The following is a 22,285-nucleotide window of genomic DNA, read 5'->3' on the forward strand; positions in this document are numbered from 1 at the left end:
ATAGAAATTAGTTCCATAGACAAGAGTATTAAACTATTAAAGACATTACTGCATTATTGTTCCTGTGGGACAAAGTTTTGAGCTTATAGTTGAAATTTTTTGAAAAAGATTTGCCTTTATTTTCGCATTTCTAGTCTCATTTTGAAAACTGATAGTATACATTTTCATTTTTAAGATAAAAGCAATAAAGATATTGAGTATTGAGTCTTTAATGCTCGCGGATCTGCCATTATGTATTATTCCTTTGCCAATAAAACGTTGCCCATAGATGGTAGAAAAAAAATGTCTACACGTCATCTGCGGTGAGCTGTCAAAATTACTGAAATTACCGAAAAGCGATTTGTTTTGCAGGATAATTGGATTTTTCTTCATAATTTCAAAATGGTATGAAGTTTAATTATTAAAATTTCCAAATATGTTCATAGTTTTATTATAAAAGTGCATTAAATTAGTGTATAAGTGGTTAATTGGTGTTACATTTATGTTTACATTTTGCTTCTATGTTTTCATTTATTTTCAGGTGCTCATAGCAGCAACAGTATGTACGAAATCAGGAAAAGGTATCAAATAATACATAAATTCACCTAAATTCATAGGCAACTCTGTAAGTTTAGATTTTTATACGTAATTTTGTGACCATTTCAGCATTGGTGTCTCGGCAGTTCGTAGAGATGACGAAAGCCCGTATCGAGGGCCTATTAGCTGCCTTCCCCAAGCTAATGACTGGCGGCCGACAACATACCTTCGTTGAGACTGAGTCTGTCAGGTAATTTTATCTAAAAACTTCTTCCAAGTAATATTTACAAACAGTACGTACCTACCTAAATAAAATTATGTACTTGTGAGTCACATAAGTGGTGAATTATCTTTATATCTCTTCGGAGTAATGTGTTAAGTCTATAGTATGTACATTGTGAAGTATATTATAGTAGATTATTATCTTACTTCACAATTTTCAATCAATTGCATCATACAACTTTTGGCCAACTTAGGCTAGGTTCATCATACTTAAACTGTAACAAACGTCAAAAATATGTGAAACTTAAATACAAAAAGCACCGGTTATCGTTAAAGTTACCATGAAAGTTTGGCAGTGCAACTCAACTTAAATTGTAAATTCCATAGAAGTTTCAAGAGATACAGCTAAAATTGATAGTTGTTTATAATTATTTATTTGTATGTTGCATTCAGGTATGTGTACCAGCCGCTGGACAAGCTGTACATGCTGCTGATCACCACCAAGGCCAGCAACATCCTGGAGGACCTGGAGACCTTGCGTCTCTTCAGCCGAGTGGTAATAAAAATTAAAATTCAAGTTTCTTTATTGATTAGACTTATTATTTATTTATTTATTTATCAGGACAGATCCATGGTAATTGCTTTTATATTCATTCAATGCTGGTCTGGATAAAAGTCCCCAAATAAAGACAGACACAAAAATAATCAAAATTTCATCAGGCATCTGTAAAGTTTTATAACAAAAAATCTGAACTTTTTTCTGTGGAAATGAATTTTTTGAAAAAATGTGTTTTTGCTAATAGAAATTGCTAATTGGATAATAATAAAGTTTGCAAATTGGATTAATGTTAATGATACAGAGATAATTAAATATTTATTGTCTTAATGTGAAAAATGTTACACTGAAGTTTCATTAAAATAAAAAGTATTTAAATTAATAAATAACAAACATTATTTCTTACAAACTTACCAGTTATTAATGATAATCTTAATAATAATTGCTTATTTGTAGAAAATAAATGAGTTATGACTTTTACTTTACATTTCCAGGTCCCAGAATATTGCACCCAGCTCACAGAGGCTGAGATCTTGAACCAAGCCTTCAATCTGCTGTTTGCTTTTGACGAAATTGTAGCCCTGGGCTACAGGGAGAGTGTCAACCTGGCACAGGTTTGTACTGTAGCTTAGTAAAGTAAAATACACAATAATTTGTTAACAATAGTTAACAAATTATTGTGTATTTTACTGCTTATACATTAGAAGTAATAATCATTAAACTTTGAATAAAAAAAAATTAGTTTTAGTAAATAACTTATTTATTTTATTTTAGGTTCGCTCATTTGTTGAGATGGACTCTCATGAAGAAAAGATCTATCAAGCAGTGAGGCAGGTAAGAAAATCTCATGTATCTCAAATTAAAATGTATCTTTCTTGGGTTTATCAAAACTTCAGCTGGGGTTGTGAGTTTATTTCTCTAAAAAATTCTTAAAATTGAGCCTCAAAGTAATGGACAGGATATGTTTTTCTGGATCAATTCACAATCCGTTCCAGGTTAAATAACTTGAAATTATTCAATTTCGCTGAACATGCACGCTTAAATTGATATTATTAATGTCCTCTAATATACACATAATGGTTCTCTTTATGTTTAAGCGCCCTGAAAAGGGCCTAAGTACTGAATAAAAGCTTTGACACCCTGTATATGCCTATGAATAATGGGAAATATGTGACTTCTCTTTGGTTGTAGACGCAAGAGCGTGAGGCGGCCAACCGCATGCGAGAGAGAGCTAAGGAACTGCAAAGAGAGAGGCTGGAGGCGGCCAAGCGAGGCGCGCCGCCGCGCTCGCAGATGTCTTTCGGCAAGTATACTTTACATCAGTGCCAGTGTTCTGCAAACTTTGATCTTGTGATTCATCTTGCCATAACGCGCTAGACCTCCAAAGAAAAACATTAAATATTTAATAATAAATCTATACTAATATTATAAAGCTGAAGAGTTTGTTTGTTTGTTTACTTGAACGCGATAATCTCCGGAACTACTGGTCCGATTTGAAAAATTCTTTCAGTGTTAGATAGCCCATTTATCGAGGAAGGCTATAGGCTATACAACATCACGCTACGATCAATAGGAGCAGAGCAATAATGAAAAATGTTGCGAAAACTGATTTTCACGCGTACGAAGTCGCGGGCACAGCTGGTATAATAAAATAAGCCTTTATTGCTACATATTATAGTTGATGATAGGTATTTTTTTTCTACAAAAGCTGTCCTTTGATAAAGCTCAAAGGCTTCCACCTGTCTCTATCAATTCTGATTTATGTTGAACCAGCCATTCTTCATTTCATTTCTTGAAGTTATCCTTCTGAACTACTACCCTACTTTTTTGCCATCTTTGGGGGACCACCACTCTGAAATCCATTTCATTTTTCTCTCTCAGCTCTTGTCACAAACTATAAACACCTCATAAGATGTATTTCTGCCTTTCTGACGTGCGTTTGTCAGCAGGCAGCTCTGGGTTCGGCAGTTCCAACGTGACGTCGAGCCCGAGCACCGAACCAATAGCTGAGAAGATACCCACTACTCCTGCTAGAGACACGTAAGTTCATCATCATCATCAGGTCAACCAGTCTCGACTGTAGGTATACTGTAGGGAAGACGAACCTTAACTTCGAACTCCTTCTGTTTTAATTTCATTGTGGATCCCATGACAGTTTAACTTTCCCCAAGACAAATTTGACCTTCACTGGTTGGGTTTTTATTGGCGGTCAAGCTGTAGATCCTGGCTACACGGGAGTTGCAGCGGTGGGAATGAGAGGTGGGAATACCTCCGTGTGAGGTGAGGCGTACGACCATCACTAAATTATCAGAGGCAAATTACTGGCCGGGTTGGGGAGTCCTGTGGCCTTGCGTGCCGACGAAAGAAGTTAGAAAGTTAAAAATGCTTAGTAAAACAAAATGAACGTTTCGAGTTCGAACTCGAAACGTAAAAAAATTCGTCCTCGTCTTGAACTCGAAAGTTTTTCGTACTAGTGGTACTGATGTTCACATAATTATTTCTCAACCATAGAATTTAATTAATTAACTAATTCTATTGAGTTTTTAAAATTTAAGTCATGGTATTACTTTCTACTCTGTAGTCTCCGCTACAGAAGGGGTCGCCCTTATAATTTACCAGAGTTATGTTATAAAGCCCGGTCTGCGAGCGATAAGGATGGGTAGCTTGGGGTCATTGGACAAAATTCTACGTGCTCACGGACCAACAGATACCTATATCTAAATAAATAAAAATAAATTGATGTTCGTTAGTCTGATTAAAACTTGAGAACGGCTGGGCCGATTGAGCTGATTTTGGTTTTAAAATGTTTCTCGTAGTCCAGGGTAGGTCTAAACGGTGAGCAAATACGCGCGCGATATTGTTTTTCTGTGACAGACAAAATTCCACGCGGGCGAAGCCGCGGGCGGAAAGCTAGTTTCACATAAGATACTAATTTATAATTTTTCAATGTCGAATTCAGGCGTCCAGTAGGTCGTTCCGCCATGAAGCTCGGCTCGCGCGGCTCGGACGCCGAGTCGTTTGTGTCCCGCCTGCGCTCCGAGGGCGACACCGTGGCGCCCGCCACCGCTACCGCCGCCGCCTCTACCACGCACCGCCCCGAAGTCGCGCCGCTGCCGGACCACAAGAGGTAATGTGATTGTTTTAACGCGGTAGTCCAACGGTACTACCAATAATGCAACAGTTTGAAATATAAATATTGATAATAATACAAAAAATAATTGATAGATAACTTTTCCTTTTTTCTTTTTTTAACACAGTTTATAGGGTTGTGTCTTTTGAGCATTTTGTATGTGTTTATTAATAATTGTGCAACGTAAGTGAAATCATCGTAACTTAAATGTACGCTACTTGTAGGTTGGAGTCTAGACACTGTTCATTTTGTTTATGTATTTTGATATGTAAATGACTGTAACCTGTATGTGTACTTATTGAATAAAAAAAAAAAACTTAAACCCGTGGTCATACACATCGCGATAACCCGAACATTCGTGTGTAGCCAAGTATTCGTGTACTTCGGAATTTTTTTGCATAGTCACTATATGGCCCAGGGGTTACTGACATTATTGAAAACACTAAAATCACTGTGGTATTTATTTTATGTTATTTTCAGTGTACACCTGCGGTTCGAGGAACGTTTGAACTTGGTTGCCGGGCGCGATGGAGACATCCAGAACTTCGAGCTGTCAGGTAGATTACAATATTGAAATTCACACACACAAAGAAATCAAAATTTATTATGTGCTCATTATCCACTCCGTACTCAACGTTCGAATAATCTTTCTTTAGTACCTACTACGCAAGCAATGTAAGCTGTTTACATTATGACATCGCTGTCATCATTGCTGTCACGAGAAATGTGTTGTTTTTGGGCATATTGCCAGGCCTGTTCATCTCCGCGAGTTTACATCGAAAACAAAACACGCACGATTGCCCCCTACAAGAGTACTATTCGACAAGGCCTCACATACGAGCGAACATTGACTCACGCACGCGTATTCTTGTGTATGATGGAAGAAAATAAAGAAAATGGTGTACCAAATACTGTGCAGTATTTAACTGCCTAAATAATAATAAAAACACAGAATGTACTTTTTTAAGTTGCCTCAAGACACTGAGAGGTAAATAAGTAGTTAATATTATTCATGATAATTCATGCTAAATCATGTATTTCCTCCGCCATTTTCTGCAGATTGGCACCTCACGTCACATCATTTTACCGAAGTCAGCCCTATAGCTTCGGCGCAGTACCGATCACTGACGTTTGTCAACAAAACTTCTGACAAACTTGCTTGACTCTTGAGACAAGCTAAATTACACCATATTGTTAATGACATTGAGCATACATTTTTTTAAATACCTTCGCGAAGTAAAACTTCTGTACGTAGTACTTATTATTATTCTGTGATATTGCTGCGACACCGGCCCCGCCCCCTTGTCACATCTCCGTTTAGTTTCTGTGATCTGTGTGTACTACCACAGAATAATAATAAGTACTACGTACAGAAGTTTTACTTTGCGAAGGTATTTAAAAAAAATTATGCTCAATGTCATTAACAATATGGTGTAATTTAGCCTGTCTCAAGAGTCAAGCACCATTTTGTTGACAAACGTCAGTGATCGGCACTGCGCCGAAGCTATAGGGCTGACTTCGGTAAAATGATGTGACGTGAGGTGCCAAACTGCGGAAAATGGCGGAGGAAATACATGATTTAGCGTGAATTATCATGAATAATTTATTAACTACTTATTTACCTCTCAGTGTCTTGAGGCAACTTAAAAAACTACATTGTGTTTTTATTATTATTTAGGCAGTTAAATACTGCACAGTATTTAGTACACCATTTTCTTTATTTTCTTCCATCATACACAAGAATACGCGTGCATGAGTCAATGTTCGCTCGTATGTGAGGCCTTGTCGAATAGTATCCTGTAGGTGGGCCATTGTGCGTGTTTTGTTTTCGATGTAAACTCGCGGAGATGAACAGGCCTGGTACTACGGTTAATTGGAATCGGATTAAATCCCATGGAAAATTATGAAATGTGTTCTTTTTAATACATTGGTGGATATACAATGGAATCATTGTCAACTACCTAATTTATGTTCCAATTTATTTGTCCAGGCTTGCTGACACTGCGCATAACTGACGAGCAATACGGCAGGATTCGTGTACATGTGGACAATAGGGACTCCCGATCACTGCAGTTACAGGTTAGTTCACCATTTGACTAGTAGGCTACCATATTTTGTAAAAAAATTAAAGATCGTGTAACTTGTGTCCGAAATGGGCTGTGATTGGTTGAAACGAGATTACGTTCTTGTATCCATCTTGAATTTGACGGAAAAAAGCGCTTGGAAACAAAATGACGGTCGCTAAGCGGTGAGCGCTGTCACTGCAATGAATGAAACACGTCACTATTCGTCTAACGTGTGCTCGCCAAAAACTTCTTTTTCGCCAAACGCCCCTATTAAGGTTCTTTATCTCAAACAGTTAATTGGACTATCATTGATTGAAATAAGCAATGCGGAAAGCGCAGCGTAGGACATCCACCCACAAGGTGGGCCGACGACATCATAAAGGTAGCAGGAAGGCGCTGGACGCAGGCCTCCACCAACCGGCCTTTGTGGAAACTATTGTGGGAGGCACCCACGACCGACTCCACGATAATCCACTATAAATTTAACCTGACATATTTTCAACACTTGACAATAATTAGCATGACATCTTAACAATATTTTTCCATTTTAATAATTCATTAATTCTATCTTTATTTTATAATTATCGAAACGTTTATTAATGACATTTCCACCAAACGCAATGTGTACATTAATTTCTTTTGAAACTATTAAGATCGTCGTTCTGTCTCCTTCCTAAAGTGCCCTAACTGCGTCCACATTGTATAACTGCCTAAATTGTAAGACCTAATGTGAATGCTAAAATGTGGTTATGCAATAAACGATTGAGTATTGAGCAAACCGCGCTCGGTGCGTTTCTATGAAGATAACCTACTCATTTGTATGTAGGTACTCTGTTAATATTGTGCCCATTCATTCCAGACTCACCCCAACGTGGACAAGGAGGCGTTCCGGTCGCAGGGCATCATCGGACTGAAGCAGAGTCAGCGCCCGTTCCCGCTGCACAGTGACGTCGGCGTGCTCAAGTGGCGCCTCGCTGGTTCCGGCGACGACAAGCTGGCGCCGCTGGCGGGTGAGTGACACGTGACGCCCGTCGCGGGTCATGTGACGCCCGTCGCGGGTCATGTGACGCCCGTCGCGGGTCATGTGACGCCCGTCGCGGGTCATGTGACGCCCGTCGCGGGTCATGTGACGCCCGTCGCGCGTCATGTGACGCCCGTCGCGCGTCATGTGACGCCTGTCGCGGGTCATGTGACGCCTGTCGCGGGTCTAGTGACGCCCGTCGCGGGTCATGTGACGCCCGTCGCGGGTCATGTGACGCCCGTCGCGGGTATGTGACGCCCGTCGCGGGTCATGTGACGCCCGTCGCGGGTCGTGTGACGCCCGTCGCGCGTCATGCGAGCGAGCGGAGTCAGGCACCAGACTCGCCCTAACGTGGACAAGAAGGCGTTCCGGTCGCTCGCAGGGCATCATCGGACTCAAGCAGAGTCAGCGCCCGTTCCCGCTGCACAGTGACGTCGGCGTGCTCAAGTGGCGCCTCGCTGGTTCCGGCGACGACAAGCTGGCGCCGCTGGCGGGTGAGTGACATGTGACGCCCGTCGCGGGTCATGTGACGCCCGTCGCGGGTCATGTGACGCCCGTCGCGGGTCATGTGACGCCCGTCGCGGGTCATGTGACGCCCGTCGCGGGTCATGTGATGCCGTTCGCGGGTCTAGTGACGCCCGTCGCGGGTCATGCGAGCGAGCGAAGTCGCGCACCAGACTCACCCTAACGTGGACAAATCACCGGCGACGACAAGCTGGCGCCGCTAGTGGGTGAGTGACGTGTGACGCCCGTCGCGGGTCATGTGACGCCTGTCGCGCGTCGTGTGACGCCCGTCGCGGGTCATGTGACGCCCGTCGAGGGTCATGTGACGCCCGTCGCGGGTCATGTGACGCCCGTCGCGGGTCATGTGACGCCTGTCGCGCGTCGTGTGACGCCCGTCGCGGGTCATGTGACGCCCGTCGCGGGTCATGTGACGCCTGTCGCGGGTCATGTGACGCCCGTCGCGGGTCATGCGAGCTGGCGGAGTCAGGCACCAGACTCACCTTAACGTGGACAAGGACGCGTTCCGGTCGCAGGGCATCATCGGACTCAAGCAGAGTCAGCGCCCGTTCCCGCTGCACAGTGACGTCGGCGTGCTCAAGTGGCGCCTCGCTGGTTCCGGCGACGACAAGCTGGCGCCGCTGGCGGGTGAGTGACGTGTGACGCACGTCGCGCGTCGTGCGAGCGGAGTCAGGCACCAGACTCAACCCAACGTGGACAAGGACGACAAGCTGACAAGTCATGTGACGCCCATCGCGCGTCATGTGACCGCCAGTCTGCTTGTGACCACGGCTGCAACATCACAGCCGAAACGTCAAGCATAATGTAACTCATTAATAAACGTCGCGTTAAGACCCCTGTCTTACTATTTTATGTTAAGAATAGTGTTCCTTTCTTGAATGTTCTTGTGTTATCCCCCAGTGAACTGCTGATGTAAAGTTCGTCCGCTGTTCCTAGCTGTAACGTAACTTCAGAATGTAAAGAATAGTGTTCCTTTCTTGAATGTTCTTGTTATCCCCCAGTGAACTGCTGATGTACCGTTCGTCCGCTGTTCCTAGCTGTAACGTAACTTCAGAATGTTAAGAATAGTGTTCCTTTCTTGAATGTTCTTGTTATCCCCCAGTGAACTGCTGATGTACCGTTCGTCCGCTGTTCCTAGCTGTAACGTAACTTCAGAATGTTAAGAATAGTGTTCCTTTCTTGAATGTTCTTGTGTTGTCCCCCAGTGAACTGCTGATGTAAAGTTCGTCCGCTGTTCCTAGCTGTAACGTAACTTCAGAATGTAAAGAATAGTGTTCCTTTCTTGAATGTTCTTGTTATCCCCCAGTGAACTGCTGATGTACCGTTCGTCCGCTGTTCCTAGCTGTAACGTAACTTCAGAATGTTAAGAATAGTGTTCCTTTCTTGAATGTTCTTGTGTTGTCCCCCAGTGAACTGCTGATGTAAAGTTCGTCCGCTGTTCCTAGCTGTAACGTAACTTCAGAATGTAAAGAATAGTGTTCCTTTCTTGAATGTTCTTGTTATCCCCCAGTGAACTGCTGATGTACCGTTCGTCCGCTGTTCCTAGCTGTAACCATAGCTGGGCACCGTTAATCAAATAGTTAACTTCGTTAATCGTTAAACCGTTAATAAAAAAATTAACTTCGTTAAACGTTAAAACGTTACATTTCGCAAGATTTAACGCAAGTTAACGTTAATCGTTAATCCGTTAACACATGATAATAAAACGAAAAAAATAAATGTATGCAAGGTTCAAATAATTTCGAAAGCTTGTATCGCGCATGGGATTTATTCCTCTTTTATGTTTGCGCTACAAGCTTTCGAAATTATTTGAACCTTGCATAAGTACAATTATTTTTTTCGTTTTAGTACAACTGCATTTCAGAATAATAGCTTTTTAATTATTATAATTTTATTTTACACTTTTTAGTATCTCAAATAATCTCAATCTCAGAGCCTTGGTTCAATGAGGTTCATTTCGATTTTTTGTTATGAATGCAGATTTATAGGGCTACGAAATCCTTAATATGCAGTCCAAAAATTTTTGTTCTTCGACAAAAATTTACGAAGTTAAGGCCAAATTACTAAAAAAAGTTCACTGACCGCCCGGCACGGGAACGATGACGTCACTATATACATATATCGGAACCGAGCGCTGCGACCGTACTGCGTGGATATAAAATATTTTTTTCTAGCCAAACTATCAGTTTTAGAGAAAAACTTTTAATGACATTTATTCATCAAAATAAAGAAAGCTATCGATAGGTAATTTTGAAAAATAGAAAATGTGAAAAATATCGCAAAAAATCCATACGTTCATACGATTCTATGGAACGCGGAGGCGCGATTTGGGGTCTCCGCGGTGGGATATTTGGCGATTTGGGTCCCCCCCCCCCAGGCCAGAAACTGGGTATGACATCCACCCTCCCACTAAGGCGAGAAGCTGGGTAAGGCTTGCCCCTCCCCCCAGGCCATAAGCTGAGTGAGACTCCTCCTCGGCCAGAAGCTGGGTATGACTTCTTATGTCTTAAAGATTAACGTAGATACTATTTTTATTGAATTTTCTACAACAGTAATGATCCTCATTACAATACAATTTTGCACCAAAGTGCTCGAAAAGACAAATCCAGCAAACCCAAACTCGATAAGTTTCCACCGTTTCGTTTAGGAATTCCTATGGCCACCTCCTGACTCCATCATCAGGACCCTGGACATCATCTAGTACTAAAGTGCTCGAAAAGACAAATCCAACGAACCCAAATTCGATGCGATGCCGCCGTTTCATTTAGGAGTTCATATGGCCACCTCATGACTCCATCATCAGACCAGCTCAATGGTACCATAACATTGCATTATCATCGTACCTACATAAGTATACCAAATTTCAGCTCAATCGGTTGAGGAAAACTGGTCTTTTAAATTCAGTTGCAAGAGTTGTACCACACATACTAACAAGTGTCGTTAGTGATCTGGTTACAAAAACTGTTGTTTTGGGTTCTGGAAGTTCTGGAAGCCCGAACGTACTTGTTAGAACGCGTTTTTCTAGCGTTTTTCAGCGTGCCTGCTGTATCTTTTTGGTAAATAGTAGGTACTGGATTAACGATTAACGGACTTAGGATAATTTAACGGAAGTTAACGAGTCCGTTAACATTTTTTAAAGTTAACTTAAAAGTTAATCCGTTAATAGAAATGTTAACTTCGTTAATTAACGATTAACGGATTAACGAGTTAATGCCCAGCTATGGCTGTAACGTAACTTCAGAATGTTAAGAATAGTGTTCCTTTCTTGAATGTTCTTGTGTTGTCCCCCAGTGAACTGCTGATGTAAAGTTCGTCCGCTGTTCCTAGCTGTAACGTAACTTCAGAATGTAAAGAATAGTGTTCCTTTCTTGAATGTTCTTGTTATCCCCCAGTGAACTGCTGATGTACCGTTCGTCCGCTGTTCCTAGCTGTAACGTAACTTCAGAATGTTAAGAATAGTGTTCCTTTCTTGAATATTCTTGTGTTATCCCCCAGTGAACTGCTGATGTAAAGTTCGTCCGCTGTTTCTAGCTGTAACGTAACTTCAGAATGTTTTTTTTTATCCACAACGAGGAAGCTCTTGGCCTGTATCTCACCTGATGGTAAGTGACGATCAGGCCGAAGGTGGAAGCGAGCTTCACCCGGAATCCTCAACCACGGAGGAACTGGCTATCTTACCTCTAACTGCCGGAACACAACAATACTGTTAACATTGTTGGTATGGCGACAGACTTAGGTAAGATGGTGGTAGCTAGCCAGGCGGACTTAGAACAAGCCCTACCACCAACCAAACCGAACGGAAAAATCTGCCCCCACTGGGAATCGAACCCAGGACCTCTGCGTCTGAAGCAGGTGGTCTTACCACTAGACCACAGAGGCGGTTAAGAATAGTGTTCCTTTTTTTAATGTTCTTGTCTTGTCTCTTAGTGAACTGCTGGCCGTCGGAGGGCGCGGGCGGCGGGTGTGACGTCAACATCGAGTACGAGCTGGAGCACGACCACCTGTCGCTCAATGACGTCAACATACACATCCCGCTGCCGTGAGTCACGTTATACAGGGTGTTAGGCGATGTAGATATTTTCGGAGACAATATTTGATGTTTTAGTCTAAGGTCTATTAAACGCTATAAGCGGTGTATGATGTCAGCATCAAACGTTCCTTCCGCGTCCATACTTAGTAGCCTCTTGATTGGGCTATTGTCACAGATATAGATATTATATATAGATATAGGCTATTGTCTATAAGCGGACGTCAACGTCTGAAGGAGACCACAACAGTGCATTTGAAAGAAAGAAACATTTATTTTGTTTCTTTCTATAGTAAACATTGTGTGTGACGCGACCTACGACATAACGCTGTATGTGGTCTACGGCATCTATAGGAGACCACAGCCTCTTTGACTTTTGACGATAAAATTAAGTGTTTTTGTCGTGTTTCTGAACGACTATTACGTTACTATAAAGAAATAAAGTTCGAAATGGCGCGACTTAAAAGGTACACAGTATTGCACGTGCAATAACGATATCTCTTTCTCCAGATCCGGTAACATCTCTCTGGTGGTGCACCAGTGGGAAGGCAGCTACGCACAGAAAGGCCGCACGCTGATCTGGTCCGTGCCCATCATTAACAAGCAGCAGAAATCAGGCAGTTTGGAGTTCACGTGAGTTTAAACCATCATCATTAGTTCATTTAGTTTGCGTAGAAGAACGAGCCTCTCTAATTTAACAGAGGCAAATGGAAGATTTAATTTAGCCTACTAATCCACATACATACTTACTTTAGTTATGAAAAAAAAAATCACTGAATCTAGATGCATGCATATTGATATTGATATCTTATAAAGGTGTAAAAAAAATCGATCGCCTCTTTTCACACAAAGTGAATAAACATGTTCCATGCTTCTATTTATAGTTTCTGTAAATAAGCAGTTGAATATAGAGGGGGAGTAAAAACAACAATTATGAGTGATTATATTTTTTATGTGCCGTGGCGTTAAATGTTGTATGTTTCAATTGTTTCAATACAGACCTTTAGGTAGGCATTTTTAGGGATTTTGAATAAGAAAAGTACTGGTGAATAAAACCAAGGCTAATAATGCATTTCATATTTCCATCGCCTGTAGATTGACCTGCAGTTCTTTGTTCAAGTTTTGTTCAGAAGCAATTAAAGTGATAGTTGAAACACTTTACAAATTCAACATTTTTTTCCAGTGTCACCCCAGCCATTCCCAACGACTTCTTCCCGCTGTCCGTGACGTGGACGTCAGACACCACGATGTGCCTGCTATCCGCTACCGGGGTCTCGCAGGCCGAGGGCGGAGCGCCCGTGGACTTCTCTCACGAGGTGGCGCTCCATCCAGACAAGTACGAGATCGTCTGAAGTGAAATATTATTCAAAAATGTATTAAGATGTTCCGCCGTGACGCACGCGTTGAAGTGTAAAAATGTATTTAATAAAAATTATATGATATATCAAGGAATCTTTTATTTATTACGCTCTAAACCGACTAGCAATAAAACTCACAGAAGATTTTTTTTATGCATAACAAGGCAGGTATTTTACCGATCCGTTTTGAAGTTGACTTCCGTAAGCTGTTTACCACTGTGTAAATAGCTATGGCAAGCCAACTTCTGCAAGATTTGCATAGTGGTGACAGCTTGCCCAAGTCAACTTCTGCAAGTTTTATTGCTATAGTTCCAAAATACTGAACTGTCCTATGCATGACATTGACAGTGGGGCGCCACCGTCAATACCGGATCGCTGGTTCCCATTTTTGCCATGTTGGAAACCATATACAAAATAAATTTTATAAAATCTGATTTGTATGAAAATTAAAATAATTAAAATGAAGATATCAATTTTATGACTTCACCATACCATTTAAATGACCATGTTAACATGGGCTAGTGTCGGCTCATATACCCATTTACCTAACATTCTGTATATGCTTCCATGATTTCTATTAATCCATCATGTAAGAAAAAATAACCCTTCTTTTGTCGAAGTCGGGTAAAATAAAATTAATAATAATAATATGTAACAATAAACTTTTGATAAGTTCTCGTTTTATTTCGGCTATAAAACAATGCATAAAAGGCTGTGTGTCGTGCTGCTACTCGGGAGTGGTTTTAGCTGGCAATATGATGAACGATCGCAAGGCCATGTGTTTGAGACGAGGAGAACCGATCAAAGGTCTAACATGAATCAAACGTGTGAGTATCCCAGGCAAACCCAGTAAGAACCCAGAACCCAGTAAGTTTAACCGCCTCTGTGGTCTAGTGGTAAGACCACCTGCTTCAGACGCAGAGGTCCCGGGTTCGATTTCCAGTGGGGGCAGATTTTTCTGTTCGGTTTAGTTGATGGTAAGGCTTGAATGAAAAAGCCTAGTATGCGCTCCGCGATAAGCGCCACGCCATTTTGGCTTATTATCGGTTTTGCCCATACATTTTCGGCGCGCATCCTAGCCTTTCAGGGCAGGCAGGGGAAGGCAAGACTCGTACCTAGGTGGTGAATGTGACAGTTACCATGTAGGTAGTATACCTACTTAGCCATGGGGCAAGGATTTTTAAAGTAAGGTCTGTTGCATAGCTAATAAGGACGGGGTGCGGGAAAATTTTGCCATACAAAGTTTACTATTCATGGTATAGTATATTGTGTAATTTACTTAGGTGCCTAGCTTTTTTGCTTCTTTATTTTGGCCATTATTAGCAGCTGCGTATAGCCGGGCCTTATTATAATGTAGGTAGACAGAGAGTACATATACTCTGTTGCACACCACTGCACGAAACTAGCAAATAAAGAAATATATTCGAAACAGAACAATTTAGGCGGTCTTATCGCTAGGACTCGCTCTCTTCCAGCACCCGGGTCGAACAACTAAGATTTTACACAATTCTTTCAGTTTTCTCCTCTCTAGAGAACTACCAAGTGCACGCAGAACCGACCACAGAGGCTCGGTACCCGTGGATAGCGCGCGTGGTGCACTCCAGGACACAAGACATCCCCCATATGTGCACGGCTGCCTGTATCGAAGAGAGGATCTTTATAACGGCTGCTAGGTGCATCTACAAGTAAGACTGCTTTAGTTACGGCTCTTTTAAATAGGTCTATTTTCAATAAGTAAAGCTTGATTTTACATTCGGTGGGAATTTCGTCATCGCGAGTCGCGAACAAACGTAGAAAAGCTTTAGGAGCACTAAAAAACAGTTTTTCAGTTAGTGATATTGCCATTTGTAGTCAATGTTATGCATGGCTACCTAAATAAACTCCGACAAACGTTACACTACTCAGACAAAAGCGTATCCTTTGTCTGAGTAGTGCAGTGTCGAATCAAAGTCATGTCGATTCGATATTCCAGTAGTGTCGGAGTAACGTAATGTCGAAGTAACGTTTGTCGGAGTTTATTTACTTAGGTAGCCGTTATCCATCTGGGGATTCTAGAATATCCGGGTTGAACTCTCTGACTCTGTCTAAAAACGACTAAACCACGTGGTTGCAGTATGCCTTTCTGAATGCGATCCAATGATTTTCTCTTTTTTAGCTTAAAAGTCCCTTACACGACGGTTCTGTACCTGTACTCAAGGTTACCCGCCCAAGCATTCGTGGTGCCTTCCAACGGTTCGAAACAGGCCTTCGATGACATCGGGTTCATAATCGTACAGGACGCCTACAAGGGAGTCTGGGCCACTATACAACTATTTGACAAAACCAATAGGACGGATGACGGATTCAAGTGGTTCGCTGATTTGAACCTTTCATACGGACCAATAGAGCACAAAGTTGTGGGATATGCCACTGAGAAGGTAATTAAAGACGTATCGATCATGCCAAATAGAGAAAATAAAATGCCTCGATAAAAGACAATACAAGTTTATCATGGCGTGCATCCTAGACCTACAGGTTGACTGGAAGAGAATGCCTAACATGGGGCTTTACGTTAAGCTTTTGAACTCTGTGCAAATAAGTTTAAAATAAACAGTGGACAACGTTTTTGTACCCACAGTAGGTACCTAGGTATAATGAGATACTAAATCGTAGATACTCCTGTAATTTTCAGGGAATCCACAGGATAAAAGCAGCCGACCGAAAGTTCGACCTCAGCGAACTAATAGTCATCGTCAGCATCAACATATGCAACACCATTCTCACGTTCAACCACCAGATACAAGGCTTCCACGTGCCGTGCTACCACTCCTGCAACCTCCACCAGTTTCAGTACAACGACGACAAATGCAAGAAGTACCACGGCGTGGAAGGAGGCGTGATATTTGATACCAGAACTAACAAATTATTAGGTAATGTCGAAGAGAGTGCCACAGTCGGCTGCTTCTTTGACTCCCAGCTAATTGGTCCACCCGTACCGTAAACTTGAGTACACGGACCATTCTTGCATATGATAGTCAATTGAAATTTCACTGCGATTCCTATGTACGCCCGAAGCAGTCACAACTGCTTGAGCAGTTCCTTACACGGAACGTTTACGTAAATTAATAGGTACAAGTTTACTACTAGATGTTCGATACTAGCTGCTTTCAAGCTATCCTATGGCGAGACTTGTTCAGTTCAGAATAAAAAATGTTCCAGTTAAAAAATTTGTCGCGGCATGCCTACTTCTATGCCTCGCTATTGACTACACGAGTTGTTGATACTTATCAACATTTTTGCGACAATATCTATCACATTATCATACTTCGCATGTTTTAAATAGTTTCTGTTTATTTAGGCATAGCAACATGGGGCCCATACTTTCGTAAGTACGAACTCCCAGTGGGTTTTGCCGTGCCGAACTCGGAGAATTTCTTCGACGATTACTCTTGCGCGAGACGGATCCGAAACGACAACGGGGAATTGGCCGGCATCAGTTATCAGAGCCTGTGTGAAAATGCTTAATAAACGCTGCCACAATACATTTTCTTTGTTTTTGTTGTTACAAAACATGATGTGGAAAGGTTATCAATCTATACTAATATTATAAATGCGAAAGTAACTCTGTCTGTCTGTCTCTCAGTCACGCCTAAACCACTGAACCGATTTTGATGAAATATGGCAGGGAGTTTGAGTCCCGGGAAAGGACATAGGATAGTTTTTATCCCAGTTTTTGAAACAGGGACGCGCGCGATAAAGTTTTTCTGTGACAGACAAAATTCCACGCGGGCGAAGCCGCGGGCGGAAAGCTAGTTCACAATAAAATTAGGAAGTTGAATTATGATTGGATTAACTAGAAGCTGAATAATAATCAAATTATGTAACTGAAAAATCTGATTAAGAGACTTCTAATAAGAAAATCGTATCTTCTTTAATCTAACTAAAATTTAATATATTAATATTAAAAATAATAAAATCATTATTACAAATATTACATTTTATTTACAATTAAAAAACCTTAAAACTTACAATAAATGGGAATTAAACCTATGAATTGTCTGCATTGAAATTGAATTTGAAGTCTGATCCAGAAAAGGTAAATTTGAAATCTTTAGAAGTATTCACATCTTTTACAGTTTCTGTAGAATCTTTTATTGTTTTGTCTTCAATGGGTTTATTGTTCTCTCCTTCTGTTCTGACAGAACTGTTGTTGACTTCTTCAGGAGCTAAGTTGAAATTAAAACGAAACGAACTGTCTCCAGTTGAAAGGAATGCTGATTTCCGTAAAAATTTTGCCTTCGGTTTATCCGTTGATTCAGTGATCTTCATCTTACTTGCCACTGAAATAAGATATTGTATTTTACATAGTAGTTTGTATAATTATTTTTTACATCTGTTATTTAGAAATTTTCTTATTAGATCTTTAAATACTACAAGTAGGTAAATTACTATTATACATACTTTTGGCCAGTTTTTTCTCTTCTGCTAGCATTTTAGCTCTGTAGTCCCCGAAGTGCGTCCTCATCAGCTGCCGTTTTCTGATTATAGGTTGCGTATTGTTTTTCAACACCGTAAGTACTTTCCATGCCTCATTTACTAAAACATACAAAAGAGAACATACTTATTTACCATTTATAGAATATTTTAAGTAAGTTTTATGGGTTACTGTTGTACAGTTACTGTAAAAATTGTTTTGCTATGTATTCTATTTGGATTCTAACCTATAAACTAATAACAGTTCTAATCGAAGGTAATTGATTACTTAGCTATATTATATTTAGAGACGATACTTATTCTGAACTTACGTTGCTTTTCAGTGCCTTTTTTCTCATTTAAAGTACGTTCTAACTGCTGAATACACCAACAAAGTTCCAGCTGAAATTGTCTCATAGTTTCTTCAGGATCTGCGTTATCCGACGCATCGTCCGCTTTGTGATGTTTTTGAATAGTGTTTGTCTTTCCTTTTGCATGTAATTTTGTTAATTTAGGCATATTTGCAATTAAATAGAAATTAAAATCAATGCTGGAAGAATTTTTTTTTTTTTTTTTTTTTTTTTTTTTTTTTTTTTTTTTTTTTTTTTTTTTTGGCTCGCACGGCTTGTGCATTTGCCACGACAAAGGTAGGGAAACGAAAATGTAGGAAATATCGGAATTTCGGAAATTAAAAAGGATAGGATCAATATAGGTAGGTAGGTAGATGTAATAAGATATTAAAAAATAATATAAAACATATATGAGGTACAAAAACTAAACCTTTATATCATTTTTAGATAGGAATAAGGAGATACATTTATAAATATCTTGATCGTTTGTGCATAAAAGGGTATTAATACAAGTGGGAAGAGGGACACGGAGGGTTAACAATGAGGACATAAAAAAGGAGCGATCATACTTCGGACAGGAAAACAGGATGTGATTAATATCACCTACTTCAGAGCCACAATCGCATAAATTACTATCAATGATTTTAAGTCTAGCTAAATGTGCTGGCGTACATGTATGCCCTAACCGCATGCGAATGAGAATAGAGGTGGCTGTCTTATCGAGCGTCGTCCTGAAAAACCAAGGTTTAACCGGGATATTGGGCTGTATACTCTTATAATGCTTCCCTTTAACCAGGTCACTACTGTTCCATTCACCTTCCCAAGCTTTACGAAGATAGGATTTAGGAAGGGAAGCTAAATCATGAGAGAAGTTTTTATATGGGAATATATCTCCACACTGTACTGCCTCATTTGCCATTTTATCTGCTATTTCGTTACCGGGAATATTACTGTGAGAGGGGATCCAGGCAAAAATTACCTGAAAACCCTTCAGTCGGCATTTGTTAAGTAATATTCTACTATCAATAATTATTGGAAAATTAATATTAGCTTTAAAAGGGAATTTAGCCAAAGCTTGTAATGCACTTTTTGAGTCTGAAAAAATTATGGACTTTTTAAGTTTCATGAGTAATATATATTCTAACGATTTGTATAAACCAAAGCATTCACCCGTAAATACTGACGTCTCAGGGGGGAACATCTTTTTTTGATTTATTTTGTACTGATAATGAAAGACACCTACGCCCACGTTACCATCAGGTGAATGTTTCGAAGCGTCACAATAAATATGGTGCCAATCATGCCAGCCATTAGATTCTAAAACAAGGTTAAAAGTAGAGAAAGCAGAACTACCATATTTTGGAATATCCAAGTCGAAATAAATGTCAGGGGAGAGAATTAGGGATTCATAATTAGAGCAGAACAGAGGCATGTATGCAGATCTATGGCTAGGAGCTTGTAAAGAAATATATTTACGAAAGCTTATGACAAGGCACGGTGGGGTTTTAAGAGTCCAATAAGGTACAGAGTCTACATATTCCGACAAATCTTGCAACTTAGAATAGAGAGGATGATTAAGAAATTGTAATGCACGAAATAGATATTTATCACTTAAAAATTGCCTTCGAAGACTAAGGGGAGGCTCAACACATTCAATTTGGACCGCATTATTAGGACTAGACCGCATTGCACCAGTGACAATACGAAGGGCTTTAGATTGAACAGTGTCAAGTTTGCGCAAACCCACAATGCTACAAGGTTCCAAAAAGAAAGACCCATAATCTAGAACACTTCGGATAATAGCGTTATACACAAGTTTCAGACTATAAGGATGTGCACCCCACCAAACTCCCGATAAGCATCTTAAGATATTCAAAAGTTTTTCACACCTAGCTAGTATATAGTACAAATGAGGTAAACCGGTTAACTTAGAGTCTAGGATTAAACCTAAAAACTTAGCCTCATTATGAACAGGTATAGCTGAATTATCATAATACACAGAAATAGGCGGTGGACATCGCATCCTGGAGAATAGAACTATTGAACTCTTATTTACTGACAGACTTAAGCCATTTTTATCTAGCCATGTCTTTAAAACGTTTAGAGTGGTAGACAAAGACTCACACAAATTTTGAATGTTTGAACCAGTAATATACATAATAAGATCGTCTGCGTACTGTAAAATATTAACTTTGTTATGTAAAGATGATTCTAAATCATAAGAGTAAATATTAAATAATAAAGGACTTAAAACTGATCCTTGAGGTAAGCCTCGCCAGATTGATCTAGATTTTGTCGATTCGCCACTTGAAACGTTAATGAATCGCTCAGATAATATGTTCATAATGAAATTTACTAATATTATAGGAACATTAAGCAAAATAAGTTTATTTTTAAGAATAGGTAATAACACATTATCATAAGCTGCTGTTATGTCTAAAAAGGCTGCAAGTAGAGATTTATTCATAGAAAATGCTAAGCGGATATCACAGGTGAAAATTCCCAAACTGTCAGAGGTACTTCTGCCTTTTCTGAACCCATATTGAGTATCGCTTAATAACCCTTTGCTCTCAATGAACCATTCCAGCCTATTTTTAATCAAGTGCTCTGCTACTTTAATAAGAACTGATGAGAGAGCAATAGGTCTATATGAGGCGGCATCATCCGAGGGTTTATTAGGCTTCAGGATTGGAATAATGTCCTGAGACTTCCAGGATGGAGGAACAAAGCCATTAATCATGATAGAATTAATAAGGGTTAAGTAGTATAACAGACTGGTATCGCTTAAGTGAGAGAGAAAAGAATACGGAATGCCATCACTACCGGGAGACGAATCTTTGACAGATGAAAGAATACCTTTTATTTCGTTAAGATCAAATGGGGCTGAAAGACCAGTTCTAAAAGATGAGGGTGAGGTAACAGGAACTATGTTATATAAAGGTACAAAAGGCGGGGCCAACTTATCTAAAAAGTTTTCTGTTACTTGTTCTGGGAGATGAGAAGAAGTGGAATTTTTGAAAGCAGATCTGAATCTTCTTATATTTGTCCATACCATTGAAGGAGGAGTGTTAGGAGAGATCGAAGAACAGAAATTTCGCCAACCTTCCCACTTTTTACGTTTTAACAATTTACGAGTACTGGTTATGGCTTCAGATAGTAAGTTATAGTTCTGATCAGTAGTGTTTTCACTGTATGTTTTCTCAGCCTCTTTTCTTTTTTTAATGGCAGCTGTGCAATCATTATCCCACCATGGGGGAGAAGGGATTTTACTGGAGTGATGGCCTTTCACTGGAAACACCTCTTCTGCAGTCTCCAACAGAAGGGTGGCCAGTGCCTCAGCACATATCGACTGGTTCCTCTCCCCCACTACAGGGAGGGAAGCAATGCTTTGCTCAACTTTCTCTTTGTACAATTGCCAGTTAACATTGCCTAATTTAAATTTCATGCGAGGTGGGCGCCTAAAAGTAGATTTGTTAGGTACAGATGGAAACGTTATGAATATGGGGAAGTGATCACTACCATAAGAAGAAGCAAGTGTAGTCCAAGTCAAAGATGATGCTAAACTAGGTGAACATATAGAAATATCTGGGGCACTCACACCCTCATGAGGTGGAGTTCTTCTTGTTGGGAGGCCAGAGTTAAGAATACATAAGTTTTCGGAATCAATTAAATCTAAAATTCTACTGCCATAATAATTTGAATTAGAACTCCCCCATGCCTGGTGCTGAGCATTAAAATCCCCAAGTATAATTATGGGTTTAGGAAAACTATGAATTAAATTATCTACTTCATCATAAATTAAGGATGATGGGTGAGGGATATATATAGATACATAAGTAATATTATTTATACTAACAGCTACAATAGAGAAATCGGCATTGTGATGAGGAATTTGGATAATAGAAAAAGAGAGAGAGTCATGGATGAGCAGTGCTACACCACCATAATTATCAGCTCTGTCTTCTCTAACTGTAGAGAATCCAGAGACATTAAATAAGGAGTCTGGCCGAAGCCACGTCTCCTGAAGAGCAAATATAGAAGACTTAAACTTATTAATTAAAAACA

The 22,285-nt window shown here is 40.2% G+C and overlaps 3 protein-coding genes and 1 non-coding gene across 4 annotated transcripts; 2 read left to right on the plus strand and 2 right to left on the minus strand.

Moving 5' to 3' along the window:
• The first annotated feature begins 275 nt into the window (after positions 1-275).
• On the plus strand, positions 276-13,508 carry LOC135084486 (coatomer subunit delta). Its single transcript, XM_063979273.1, has 15 exons — positions 276-384; positions 521-560; positions 646-766; positions 1,192-1,294; positions 1,789-1,908; positions 2,069-2,128; positions 2,486-2,601; positions 3,248-3,334; positions 4,254-4,421; positions 4,905-4,981; positions 6,415-6,503; positions 7,350-7,500; positions 11,961-12,072; positions 12,571-12,693; positions 13,244-13,508. The coding sequence occupies exons 1-15, from the start codon at positions 382-384 to the stop codon at positions 13,410-13,412; spliced, it is 1,539 nt and encodes a 512-aa protein (XP_063835343.1). The 5' UTR covers positions 276-381; the 3' UTR covers positions 13,413-13,508.
• On the minus strand, positions 11,841-11,912 carry Trnal-cag (transfer RNA leucine (anticodon CAG)). The gene has a single exon. It is a non-coding gene; the product is annotated as a tRNA-Leu (tRNA).
• Positions 13,509-14,232: 724 nt separating the features above from the next.
• On the plus strand, positions 14,233-16,941 carry LOC135084428 (uncharacterized). The gene is made up of 5 exons (XM_063979211.1): positions 14,233-14,245; positions 14,935-15,103; positions 15,574-15,835; positions 16,090-16,327; positions 16,756-16,941. Exons 1-5 carry the CDS (start codon positions 14,233-14,235, stop codon positions 16,920-16,922), a joined length of 849 nt encoding a protein of 282 aa, XP_063835281.1. The 3' UTR covers positions 16,923-16,941.
• Positions 16,942-17,444: 503 nt separating this feature from the next.
• LOC135084430 (UPF0488 protein CG14286) lies at positions 17,445-18,389 on the minus strand. Its single transcript, XM_063979213.1, has 3 exons — positions 18,203-18,389; positions 17,859-17,993; positions 17,445-17,737 (listed from the first exon to the last, which is right to left on the minus strand). The coding sequence occupies exons 1-3, from the start codon at positions 18,387-18,389 to the stop codon at positions 17,445-17,447; spliced, it is 615 nt and encodes a 204-aa protein (XP_063835283.1).
• Between the last annotated feature and the right edge of the window lie 3,896 nt (positions 18,390-22,285).

The sequence above is a fragment of the Ostrinia nubilalis genome, chromosome 26 (assembly GCF_963855985.1).
Source record: "Ostrinia nubilalis chromosome 26, ilOstNubi1.1, whole genome shotgun sequence".
NCBI classification, from domain to species: domain Eukaryota; kingdom Metazoa; phylum Arthropoda; class Insecta; order Lepidoptera; family Crambidae; genus Ostrinia; species Ostrinia nubilalis.